The sequence below is a fragment of the Lepidochelys olivacea genome, assembly GCF_965140295.1.
Source record: "Lepidochelys olivacea isolate rLepOli2 genome assembly, chromosome: 13".
NCBI classification, from domain to species: Eukaryota; Metazoa; Chordata; order Testudines; family Cheloniidae; genus Lepidochelys; species Lepidochelys olivacea.
The window spans coordinates 32,009,477-32,023,362 of NC_140423.1; the positions used below are offsets into that span (position 1 = coordinate 32,009,477).

General features: G+C 44.2%; 1 protein-coding gene across 1 annotated transcript in view; it reads right to left on the minus strand.

The window, feature by feature from the left end:
• Nucleotides 1-8,599, minus strand: part of UQCC1 (ubiquinol-cytochrome c reductase complex assembly factor 1) — a 93,448-nt gene extending 84,849 nt beyond the window's left edge. The window contains exon 1 of the mRNA XM_084645176.1: nucleotides 8,369-8,599. Coding sequence (XP_084501302.1) covers nucleotides 8,369-8,392 — 24 coding nt within the window. The 5' untranslated portion in view covers nucleotides 8,393-8,599. The remainder of the gene's footprint in view (nucleotides 1-8,368) is intronic.
• Nucleotides 8,600-13,886: the final 5,287 nt, after the last annotated feature.

The window sequence follows — 13,886 nt, forward strand, 5'->3', positions numbered from 1 at the left end:
CAGGAGGTCATCTAGTCCAACCCCCTGCTCAAAGCAGGACCAACCACAACTAAATCATCCCAGCCAGGGCTTTGTCAAGCCTGACCTTAAAAACCTCTAAGGAAGGAGATTTCACCACCTCCCTAGGTAACGCATTCCAGTGTTTCACAACCCTCCTAGTGAAAAAGTTTTTCCTAATATCCAACCTAAACCTCCCCCACTGCAACTTGAGACCATTACTCCTTGTCCTGTCCTCTTCTACCACTGAGAACAGTCTAGATCCATCCTCTTTGGAATCCCCTTTCAGGTAGTTGAAAGCAGCTATCAAATCCCCCCTCATTCTTCTCTTCTGCAGACTAAACAATCCCAGTTCCCTCAGCCTCCCTTCATAAGTCATGTGTTCCAGTACCCTAATCATTTTTGTTGACCTCCGCTGGACACTTTCCAATTTTTCCACATCCTTCTTGTAGCATAGGGCCCAAAACTGGACACAGTACTCCAGATGAGGCCTCACCAATGTCAACTAGAGGGGAACAATCACATCCCTCGATCTGCTGGCAATGCCCCTACTTATACGTTGTTTAATGTATGTGCAGATACTATGGAAGGAGTTTTGTATATACACTTAAAATGGTTTTTAAAGTCTGTATCAAGGTGCTGGTCACTAGCAGAGATGAAAAACAGGTTTTTCTCCAGACAGGAGGTAAGAAATGTCCCTCCCTCTCTCTCTGAGGATGTAAATTAAACATTGTAAACTAACACACTGGATGCCTATTTACACACGAAGTCAAATGTTAACAAAGAAATGTGAAGTCAACAGGGAAGCAGCAAACAGGAAAAACAAGCCATGGGTTGTTATCCTGTCTCTGAGTACAGACAATGAACTTCGGGGGTATATATCAGAGGCAAAGCACTGAGGAAGTAAATGGGCAATGGATACATATTCATGAAAATGGGATGTCAGCCAACCTTGCCTGATAACTCTAAAGATGATTTTGGGTGAGAAACTTCTTTACACAAGAGGTTAACTTGTTAATTAAATTTAGTCTCTATAAAGCAGGCGTTCTCAAACTGGGTATTGGGACCCCTCAGTGGGTCGCAAGGGTATTACATGGGGGGTCACGAGCTGTCAGTCTCCACCCCAGGCCCCGCTTTGCCTCCAGCATTTATAATGGTGTTAATTATATGAAAACAGTGTTTTTAATTTATAAGGGGGGGAATCACACTCAGAGGCTTCCTATGTGAAGGGGATCACTAGTAAAGTTTGAGAATTACTGCTATAAAGCATGTTATGATTTTGTTTTATACATAACTACGTTTCCAGTATCCTTACTCACTATCTTTTGAATCTCTAGTCTGATATACATTTATAGTGAAAACAATAAGTTTATCAGTGGTGCTGTGATGTTAAGCAATCTGCTGGTCTGCAGAGCAAAGCTGCATCTGACAAGTTGGTCTGTATATTGTTCCTTTGGGGACAGCAGACCTGGTATTTCTGTGAGTGTTCAGTGAATAAGGGACTAGACACTACACGGGAATGCTTCAAAGGGACTCAGGGACTTTGTGCACTTGCTTTTAACCTGCAAAGCAAAAAGAAAAGGAGTACTTGTGGCACCTTAGAGACGAACAAATTTATTTGAGCATAAGCTTTTGGGAGCTACAGCTCACCTCATCGGATACAAAGTCACTGTTTTTTCTTATGCTTTTATCTGATAGATTAAAGAGCCCTTTGGAACAGAATATTTTTAACCTGTGAAGGTACTTATACAGTAATCAGGTCACCTCTTCAACTTCTTTTTGATAAGCTAAACAGATTGATACAGTCCCCCATTCTATACCTATGGCCTACAATCCTCCTCCCCAGATGTATAACTTTGTATTTGGCTGCATTAAAATATTTTGTTTGAGTAGGCACAGTTTATCAAGAGACCCAGGCCAGTCTGTGACATTTCCATGTGCTCATCATTATTTACCACTCCACCAATCTTTCTGATCCACAAATTCTATCAGAAGTCATTTTATATTTACTTCCAGATCACTGATGAAAGTGCTGAATAGTACTGGACCTCATATCAATCCCTGCAGAACCAATAAAAGCATGCCCATTCGATGATGATTTCCCATTAGCACCTACTTCTTGAGATCTATCAGTCAGTTCCTAATCCGTTTAAAGATACTGTATAGGTTAATTTTTTTAATCAGAACGTTGTACTGTATAAGTCTAACACCTTACAAAAGTATAAGTATATTACAACTACCCAGTTACCTGTATCATCAAACTTGTAATCTCAAAGAATGAGATCAGGTTTGTTTAATAAGATTTATTTGCCACAAAACCATGTTGACTGGCATTAATTATATTCCCATACTTTACTCTTTATTGACTGTATTCTGCATGAGCTTTTCCATTATTTTGCCTGGGGCTGAAGTCAAGCTAACTGGCTTATAGTTATCTGGATCATCCCACTCACCCTTTTTGAATATTGGCATAAAATAAGCACTTTTACAGACTTATAGAATTTCACAGAATATCAGGGTTGCAAGCGACCCCAGTCCAGTGCTTCTCAAGCTATCTGATGTGGGGGACCGGCAATTTTTTTTTTCCAATGTGCGCGCAGACCGGCAGCCGATGGCTCGCAGACCGGCACTGGTCCGTGGACCATCACTTTGAGTAGCACTGATCTATTCCAACCCCCTGCTCAAAGCAGGACCAATCCCCAACTAAATCATCCCAGCCAGGGCTTTGTCAAGCCTGACCTTTAAAACTTCTAAGGAAGGAGATTCTACCACCTTCCTAGGTAACGCATTCCAGTGCTTCACCACCCTCCTAGTGAAAAAGTTTTTCCTAAAATTCAACCTAAACCTCCCCCACAGCAACTTGAGATCATTACTCCTTGTTCTGTCATCTGCTACCACCGACAACAGTCTAGATCCATCCACTTTGGAGTCTCCTTTCAGGTAGTTGAAAGCAGCTCTCATTCTTCTCTTCTGCAGACTAAATAATCCCAGTTCCCTCCACCTCTCCTCATCAACCATGTGCTCCTGCCCCCTAATCATTTTTGTTGCTCTCCGCTGGACTCTTCCAATTTTTCCACATCCTTCTTGTAGTGTGGGGCCCTAAACTGGACACGGTACTCCAGATGAGGCCTCACCAATGTTGAATAGAGGAAAATGATCATGTCCCTCGATCTGCTGGCAATGCTCCTACTTATACAGCCCAAAATGCCGTTAGCCTTCTTGGCAACAAGGGCACACTGTTGACTCATACCAGCTTCTCGTCCACTGTAACCCCTTGGTCCTTTTCTGCAGAGCTGCTGCCTAGCCATTCGGTCCCTAGTCTGTAGCAGTGCATGAGATTCTTCCATCCTAAGTGCAGGACTCTGCACTTGTCCTTGTTGAACCTCATCAGATTTCTTTTGGCCCAATCCTCTAATTTGTCTAGGTCCCTCTGTATCTTTTTACCACTCCTCTCAGTTTAGTGTCATCTACAAACTTGCTGAGGGTGCAATCCATGCCATCCTCCAGATCATTAATGAATATATAGAACAAAACCGGCCCCAGGACCAGCCCTTGGGGCACTCCGCTTGATACCAGCTGCCAACTAGACATGGAGTCATTGACCACTACCCGTTGAGCCCGACGACCTTATAGTCCATTCATCCAGCCCATACCTCTTTAACTTGCTGGCAAGAATACGGGGGAAGACCGTATCAAAAGCTTTACTAAAGTCAAGGAATAGCATGCCCACTGCTTTCCCCTCATCCACAGAGCCAGTTAGCTCATCATTAAAGCCAATTAGATTAGTCAGGCATGACTTGCCCTTGGTGAATCCATGCTAGTCATTCCTGATCACTTTCCTCTTCTCTAAGTGCTTCAGAATTGATTCCTTGAAGACCTGCTCCATGATTTTTCCAGGGACTGAGGTGAGGCTAACTGGCCTGTAATTCTCCGGAGCCTCCTCCTTCCCCTTTTTAAAGATGGGTACTACATTACCCTTTTTCCAGTCATCTGGGATCTCCCCTGATTGCCATGAGTTTTCAATTTCCCAAGCATTCCAAGATTTCTTAAAAAGTAACATCACTTAGCCAGAGATGTCCTCAGCCAACTCTGTTAGGACTCTTGGGACTACTGATTTTTAAATGTTTATCATTAGGACATGTAGTACTAGTACAAGGAACAGTCAGCATGGATTGGTCAAGAAGAAATCTTGTCAAACCAACCTGATAGCTTTCTCTGACAAGGTAATAAGCCTTGTGGATGGCAGGGGAAAGCACTAGATGTGGTGTATCTTGACTTTAGTAAAGCTTTTGAAATGGTCTCACATGACCTTCCCATAAACAAACTAGGGAAATGCAACCTAGATGGAGCTACTATAAGGTGGGTGCAAAACTGGTTGGAAAACCATTCAATCATCAGTGGTTCAGTCATGCTGGAAGGGCATAAGAAGCGGGGTCCCGCAGGGATCAGTTCTGGGTCCGGTTCTGTTCAATATCTTCATAAATGATTTAGATAATGGCATAGACAGTACACTTATAAAGTTTGCGCACAATACCAAGGTGGGAGGGGTTGCAAGTGCTTTGAAGGATAGGATTAAAATTCAAAATGGTCTGGACAAACTGGAGAAATGGTCTGAAGTAAATAGGATAAAATTTGATAAGGACTGATGCAAAGTACTCCACTCAGGAAGGAACAATCAGTTGCACACATACAAAATGGGAAATGACTGCCTGGGAAGGAGTACTGCGAAAAGGTATCTGGGGGTCATAGTGGACCACAAGTTAAATATGAGTCAACAATGTAACACTGTTTCCAAAAAAAAAAAAAAAAAGCGAACATCATTCTGGGATGTATAAGCGGGAGTGTTGTAAGCAAGACACGAGAAGTAATTCTTCCGCTCTACTCCGCGCTGATTAGGCCTCAACTGGAAATACTCAACTGGAGTATTGTGTCCAGTTCTGGGTGCCACATTTCAGGAAAGATGTGGACAAATTGGAGAAAGTCCAGAGAAGAGCAACAAAAATGATTAAAGGTCTCGAAAACATGACCTATGAGGGCAGATTGAAAAAATTGGGTTTGTTTAGTCTGGAAAAGAGAGGACTGAGAGGGGACATCATAACAGTTTTCAAGTACATAAAAGGTTGTTACAAGGAGGAGGGAGAAGAATTGCTCTTAACCTCCGAGGATAGGACAAGAAGCAATGGGGTTAAGTTGCAGCAAGAGAGGTTTAGGTTGAACATTAAAAAAACTTCTTAACTGTCAGGGTGGTTAAGCACTGGAATAAATTGCCTAAGGAGGTTGTGGAATCTCCATCATTGGAGATTTTTAAGAGCAGGTTAGACAAACACCTGTCAGGGATTGTCTAGATAATGCTTAGTCCTGCCATGAATGCAGGGGACTGGACTAGATGACCTCTCGAGGTCCCTTCCAGTCCTATTATTCTATGTTGTCTAACGTCATCCTTAGTTACTAATGGACTGGAAAGTAGTTAATCATCCTCTTGTGATCAGAGTACATCAGCCTGCTTCTTACCAAATACAGAACAGAAATATCTGTTGGTCACTCTTGCCTTTTCTACATCAACATCAACTTTACCATCTCCAGCTAGTAATGGGTCTATACCAGTGCTTTTGAGTCTCTTTTGATCCTTTTCCATCTCTTTTGTTGCATCCGATGAAGTGAGCTGTAGCTCACGAAAGCTCATGCTCAAATAAATTGGTTAGTCTCTAAGGTGCCACAAGTACTCCTTTTCTTTTTGCAAAGACAGACTAACACGGCTGCTACTCTGAAACTTTTGATCCTAATATATTTTAAAAGGTAAAGTGATAACTTGATTATAGTCGATAAGTATCTACTTAGGGAACAAATATTTAATAATGGGCTCTTTAATCTAGCAAAGAAAGGTCAGACAGGATCATACGGATCTAAATTTAAGCTAGACAAATTCAGATAGGAAATAAGCTGTAAATTTTTAACAAGGACAGTAATTAACCCTTGGAACAATTTACCACGGGTTGAGATGGATTCGCCATGAATGACAATCTTTAAATCGAGTTTGGATTTTTTTCTAAAAGATCTGCTCTCAGAATTATTTTAGGGAAGTTCTGTGTGTTATACAGATGGTCAGACTAGATGACCACAGTGATCCCTTCTAGCCTTGGAATCTATATTCATCTTTGCCTATCATGAGAATAAAATAGTTATTTTGTGATGGGGTGCAATACCTTTTGCATTAAAAAATTCCCATCTATACGTTTTTAGAAACCCTAATCATGATTTACTACTGGCTGCAGGAGAACGGCAGTATTTGTCTCCCAAACTGAAGTCCCTCATAAAACAATTTTTCTTTCCATCATGTCCCTGCTTGATTTGGTGGTCTGTAACAGACTCCTCACCAGCACTCCTTCCTGCACTTTGTTAGCACATGAATGCATATGGATCAAAGTTCCTGTGGTTCTGAGTTACCTATAACTGTAGAACAGATAATGATGTCTAATGTAGAGTGCCAAGGCTATTTCTTTCACCTGCTCTGACCTTCCTGGACAGGTTATAACAAGTGACTTAACTCTCCAACCATGCAAATTTCAGTACTGCCTATCAAATTTCTTCTAATCAATGAGAAATTTCCGATTTCCCATGTTTGTTACTCAGACTCCCAGCAAAGGTATATAAGCCATTGAAAAAAATTCTTCTTTCATGTTGAACCAATTTGTTTCTGACATTCCAAGTTCCAGTTTATACAATACTTTCCTCCTTACCACCTTCCCCTTGCATTGGTAGTTTAACAGCCTCCTGGCTGATCCAGCTATTCTCCAACTGAGAACATTAGCACTCCCTCCATCCCAGTGAGATGCAGGCTATCCCACTCATACAACTACCTCTCCCACTGGAACATGTCCCCAAAGCTCCAACATAACCAAAGCCTTAAGCTTCATACCAGACATACAACCAACATTTCACCTCCAGTATTTTCTGACTTCTACTACTTTTTGCGTGTACACCATTGTGCTAGATATGGTACAACTCTTAGTTGGTCCCGAGGCACTACCACAATAAATATGATTAATAATAAGAGCAGATTATTGGTTAGTCTCTAAGGTGCCACAAGTACTCCTTTTCTTTTTGCGAATAAGAGCAGAGACTCAGGCATGCACTTTCACCGCTACCACAAGCATGTGCAAGTTAAGATGTGCCTTCTCTATGTACCAAAGTGTTAGAAGAACAAATTTGTGTGTGTGATGCTAATTGGACAAGCTGCAACAATGACGGGCAAAATACTGAATGAATAAAAGTTTAACTTTCAGGAAGTTAGCTCAGCAGGTCACAGAGGACTACAAACAGTAATTCTTGAAGTAAGTGTCCTGACACACAGCTTCCAAGTGAAAAGCTCATGAAATAAAAATCAGAATTTTCTACAATTTTCTACAAAGAAGGATTCAAAACCTCTGATGTGGAACACGTTTGATGCTCCTGTTCTTGAATAAAGATCAAGGACAAAACACATGTAAAGTGCAAGCAGATCGGTGTTTTGGAGGGGTGGGGGAAAAGAGGAGTCTGAGTGGCTGTTGAAAAACCACCATATGGGACGAAGGAATCCAGAGTAAAGATTCCTAATTCAGAATGACAGGTTTCAGAGTAGCAGCCGTGTTAGTCTGTATTCGCAAAAAGAAAAGGAGGACTTGTGGCACCTTAGAGACTAACCAATTTATTAGAGCATAAGCTTTCGTGAGCTACAGCTCACTTCCTCAGATGCATATCGTGGAAACTGCAGCAGGCTTTATATATACACAGAGAATATGAAACAATACCTATTCCCACCCCACTGTCCTGCTGGTAATAGCTTATCTGTGTATATATAAAGCCTGCTGCAGTTTCCACGATATGCATCTGAGGAAGTGAGCTGTAGCTCACGAAAGCTTATGCTCTAATAAATTGGTTAGTCTCTAAGGTGCCACAAGTCCTCCTTTTCTTTTTGCTAATTCAGAATCTTTGCGACAGACGAATCACTGCGCTACTGGAGAGCGTGGAAGCGCCGGGCTGGGGTACCCCAGACGCTGCCACCCTGGGCTCCCCGCCCAGCCGCACGCACCGCGCACATCGCCGCGCACAGCGGGACACCGCGCGGGGCCAGGGCTCCGGATCCACCTTCTGTGACGCTACAACACCGCTGGGAAGGTGCCAGACGCGCCCCGCCAAACCCGCCCCCAGCAAAACGGAGCCGGGGGCCACCACCCCCAGGCCCGGTCACCCCGCGCAGACCGCAGCCACCCGGTGCATCTGTCGGCGGCTCCTGAGCCAGACCGCCGGCGCTGCAGGGAGGCTCCGAACCCGGCCGGACACAGACGCCGGCACCGTGGCTCGGGCTCCAGGTCTGACCCCTCCCTTCGCTTACCACGGCTCTCACCAACGCCGCCATGACACGCAGAAGCACTTCCGGAACATGGTAACTACTTCCGCTTCTCACAACAGGGCTGGGGGCTGAAATCACAACTGCGCGTGCGCAGACAGTTCCCTACTAGGTCCCCTTACTTCGCGCGCGCTTGGAGAGCAAGAACCGTTCCGCGCATGGTCACTATGCGTCACGTGTCGGGGCGGAAGCGGGTATCAGTGCCCTACCCTGCCTAGCGGCCCCCGTTCTGGCCTGCTACTGCGCACGAGGGGCGCTGCGCCACCGGCTCGCGCCGGCCCCGGTCTTAGCGCCTCCCTCGGGGGGAGGGCGCTGGCGCCGCTCTGGGAACAGCCTATCCCGCTCCCTGCGCCCGGCCCACAGAGTCGCTCTCTGAGCCGCGTGGGGGGGGCTCCCTGGGAAAGCCCAGGAGTAAGGGGCAGCGTACACTCAATCATAGACTATCAGGGTCGGAAGGGACCTCAGGAGGTCATCTAGTCCGACCCCCTGCTCAAAGCAGGACCAACCCCAACTAAACCATCCCAGCCAGGGCTTCGTCAAAGCTCTAACGAAGGAGATTCCACCACCTCCCTAGGTAACACATTCCCGTGTTTCACCACCCTCCTAGTGAAAAAGTTTTTCCTAATATCCAACCTAAACCTCCCCCACTGCAACTTGAGACCATTACTCCGTGTTCTGTCATCTGCTAGCACTGAGAATAGTCTGGTTTCAGAGTAGCAGCTGTGTTAGTCTGTATTCGCAAAAAGAACAGGAGGACTTGTGGCACCTTAGAGACCAATTTATTTGAGCATGAGCTTTCGTGAGCTACAGCTCACTTCATCGACGAAAGCTCATGCTCAAATAAATTGGTTAGTCTTTAAGGTGCCACAAGTACTCCTTTTTGAGAATAGTCTAGAACCATCCTCTCTGGAACCACCTCTCAGGTAGTTGAAAGCAGCTATCAAATCCCCCCTCATTCTTCTCTTCTGTAGACTAAACAATCCCAGTTCCCTCAGCCTCTCCTCATAAGTCATGTGTTCCAGTCCCCTCATCATTTTTGTTGCCCTTCGCTGGACTCTCTCCAATTTATCCACATCCTTCTTGTAGTGTGGGGCCCAAAACTAGACACAGTACTCCAGATGAGGCCTCACCAATGTCGAATAGAGGGGAACGATCACATCCCTCGATCTGCTGGCAATGCCCCTACTTATACATCCCAAAATGCCGTTGGCCTTCTTGGCAACAAGGGCACACTGTTGACTCATATCCAGCTTCTCGTCCACTGTCACCCCTAGAAAGAAAAGGAATACTTGTGGCACCTTAAATAAATTTGTTAGTCTCTAAGGTGCCACAAGTACTCCTTTTCTTTTTGCGAATACAGACTAACATGGCTGCTACTCTGAAACCTGCAACCCCTAGGTCCTTTTCTGCAGAACTGCTGCCTAGCCATTCGGTCCCTAGTCTGTAGTGGTGTATGGGATTCTTCTGTTCTAAGTGCAGGACTCTGCACTTGTCCTTATTGAACCTCGTCAGATTTCTTTTGGCCCAATCCTCTAATTTGTCTAGGTCCCTCTGTATCCTATCCCTACCATCCAGTGTATCTACCACTCCTCTCAGATTCATGTCATCTGCAAACTTGCTGAGGGTGCAATCCACGCCATCCTCCAGATCATTAATGAAGATATTGAACAAAACCGGCCCCAGGACCAACCCCTGGGGCACTCCACTTGATACCGGCTGCCAACTAGACATGGAGCCATTGATCACTACCCATTGAGCCTGATGATCTAGCCAGCTTTCTATCCACCGTACAGTCCATTCATCCAGCCCATACCTCTTTAACTTGCTGGCAAGAATACTGTGGGAGACCGTATCAAAAGCTTTGCTAAAGTCAAGGAATAACATGCCCACTGCTTTCCCCTCAACCACAGAGCCAGTTATCTGATCATTGAAGGCAATTAGATTAGTCAGGCATGACTTGCCCTTGGTAAATCCATGCTGACTGTTCCTGATCACTTTCCTCTCCTCTAATTGCCTCAGAATTGATTCCTTGAGGACCTGCTTCATGATTTGTCCTGAGATTGAGGTGAGGTTGACGGGCCTGTAGTTCCCCGGATCCTCCTCCTTCCCTTTTTTAAAGATGGGCACTACATTAGCCTTTTTCCAGTCGTCCGGAACCTCCCCCGATCGCCACAAGTTTTCAAAAATAATGGCCAATGGCTCTGCAACCACATCCGCCAACTCCTTTAGCTGTCTTGGATGCAGTGCATCCGGCCCCATTGACTTTTGCTTGTCCAGCTTTTCTAAATAGTCCCGAACCACTTCTTTCTCCACAGAGGGCTGGTCACCTCCTCCCCATTCTGTGCTGCCCAGTGCAGCAGTCTGGGAGCTGACTTTGTTCGTGAAGACAGGCAAAAAAAGCATTGAGTACATTAGCTTTTTCCACATCCTCTGTCACTAGATTTCAGAGTAGCAGCCGTGTTAGTCTGTATTCACAAAAAGAAAAGGAGGACTTGTGGCACCTTAGAGACTAACCAATTTATTAGAGCATAAGCTTTCGTGAGCTACAGCTCACTTCCTCAGATGCATATCGTGGAAACTGCAGCAGGCTTTATATATACACAGAGAATATGAAACAATACCTATTCCCACCCCACTGTCCTGCTGGTAAGCTATTACCAGCAGGACAGTGGGGTGGGAATAGGTATTGTTTCATATTCTCTGTGTATATATAAAGCCTGCTGCAGTTTCCACGATATGCATCTGAGGAAGTGAGCTGTAGCTCACGAAAGCTTATGCTCTAATAAATTGGTTAGTCTCTAAGGTGCCACAAGTCCTCCTTTTCTTTTTGTCACTAGATTGCCTCCCTTATTCAGTAAGGGGCCCACACTTTCCTTGACTTTCTTCTTGTTGCCAACATACCTGAAGAAACCCTTCTTGTTACTCTTAACATCTCTTGCTAGCTGCAACTCCCAAGTGTTATTTGGCCTTCCTGATTTCACTTCTGCATGCCTGAGCAATATTTTTATACTCCTCCCTGGTCATTTGTCCAATCTTCCACTTCTTGTAAGCTTCTTTTTTGTGTTTAAGATCAACAAGGATTTCACTGTTAAGCCAAGCTGGTCGCTGCCATATTTACTATTCTTTCTACACATCAGGATGGTTTGTTCCTGTAACCTCAATAAGGATTCCTTAAAATACAGCCAGCTCTCCTGGACTCCTTTCCCCCTCATGTTATTCTCCCAGGCGATCTTGCCCATCAGTTCCCTGAGGGATTGAAAGTCTGCTTTTCTGAAGTCCAGGGTCCATATTCCGCTGCTCTCCTTTCTTCCTTGTGTCAGGATCCTGAACTCAACCATCTCATGGTCATTGCCTCCCAGGTTCCCATCCACTTTTGCTTCCCCTACTAATTCTTCCTGGTTTGTGAGCAGCAGGTCAAGAAGAGCTCTGCCCCAGTTGGTTCCTTCAGCACTTGCACCAGGAAATTGTCCCCTACACTTTCCAAAAACTTCTTGGATTGTCTGTGCACTGCTGTATTGTTCTCCCAGCAGATATCAGGGTGATTGCAGTCTCCTATGAGAACCGGGGCCTGCGATCTAGTAACTTCCATTAGTTGCCGGAAGAAAGCCTCATCCACCTCATCCCCCTGGTCTGGTGGTCTATAGCAGACTCCCACCACGAAATCACCCTTGTTGCTCACACTTCTAAACTTAATCCAGAGACTCTCAGGTTTTTCTGCAGTTTCATACTGGAGCTCTGAGCAGTCATACTGCAACTCCCTCACCTTTTCTGCCCTGCCTGTCCTTCCTGAACAGTTTATATCCATCCATGACAGTACTCCAGTCATGTGAGTTAACCCACCAAGTCTCTGTTATTCCAATCACATCATTCCTTGACTGTGCCAGGACTTCCAGTTCTCCGTGCTTGTTTTCCAGGCTTCTTGGAGCAAGTGGAAGAATTAGAGGTGGAGAGTGGTGACACACTTAAGTGTCGGTGACTGGGTTTAAGAAGGAGCATGAAGATAATCAGATTTTATTCATCTTTGAAAAATGTGGAAATATCCTGCAAGGTGTTGGGAGGGAGGGGTTAGAAATGAGTTACAGGTGGCAAGAGGCGAGGAATAGGTGTGAAATCAATGAGGGTGGAAAGTTGTGCTGCTTGACCTGGAAAATGGCAGAGCAGAAAGAGGAAAGAACAAATGTGTGATGGAGTAATTCTGTAACATTGCAGGATTTTTCCCAGAGACATTTAGCTACATGACAGCAAGAATGGAAGACGTGAATGTTAAATAAACCAGAGCTGGGGATTGGTGGAAAGTATCTTGTGGAGAAAGAGATGAGGAAATGAATTGATGATGGAGAAAATCATGTTGTAGACGACATAAATGAATCAAAGGAAGACAGTGAAGAAGGAGGTAGATAAGGGGCCTGAGGAGTTGGGCATGTTGATGGATTGCAGGGTGGATTTGATTTAAATCACTAGTCAGGAAGACTCGATTTAATCATGGATTTCTACATAAAAGTGCATTCTTGAAGGTTGTTACCAACCTGAAGATCCTGCATGTTCAGACATGTTCCTTTCATCATCTTCAACGCGGCTTCCTCCTGAGAAGGAACACTTCTCATGATATGGTTTCATTCGGGCAACCAGGCCTTGCATTTCTTTGTTGCACTGTTTGCATTTTGCATGCATGCCTGTCTTACCCACAGGTAGAGGAACTTCATTAAAATATTCCCAAACTGGGTCTCTTTTATGGCCTGCTGCCATTATAGGTTTTCCCTTCTAGTGAGAGAATGGTATGATAGATCTCAAATCAATGAAGGCTACACTCAGAAAGACCTCAAGACTTCTGGAATATGCTGCTCAAATAGTTTCACTTTTGTTTCTACTGCCTGTCCCTCCCTTCTCACATTTATCTCCAGACGTCTTCTCCTTGTCCAGATCTATTCCGCCCCCAACAATCTTCTATTCATTGAACTTTTTGAAACTTTGCACTTTTAGAGAGGTAAGAGATTGACTCTGTGTACACAAATTTGCAGAGGGACAATAGATATTCATAGATATTATTAAGGGTTGAGGTCTATTATTTCTCACCTCTATATATTTACTTATTTAAAACATTTTTGCTGTTAACAAGCATGTTATCTCTGGAGACACAAATCCACAGTTTGAGAACTGCAAAACTAAGCATCTCTGATGGTATCTTCTAGACTGAGCTCTGAGTCCATTGGGTAGATAGAAAGATTAACCGAAACAAGCTATACAGAAGCCCCTGGAACCCCATAAGATTGGGTCCCTAATCCATGAACTATTGGAATTCATTTACAAAACTTTTCTTAAACATTACATGAATATATTGTCTCATACTATAGAATTAGAATTTATAATCCATATTCCATTATGAGATATCTTTGCGCTATAATGTATCTTAATTAAAACTATCTTTAGATAGGTTTTTTCCTCAAAAATCCACTTTAAATCAAAAAAGTCGGATTTAAAAAAATTTTTTTTTAAATCCTCGATT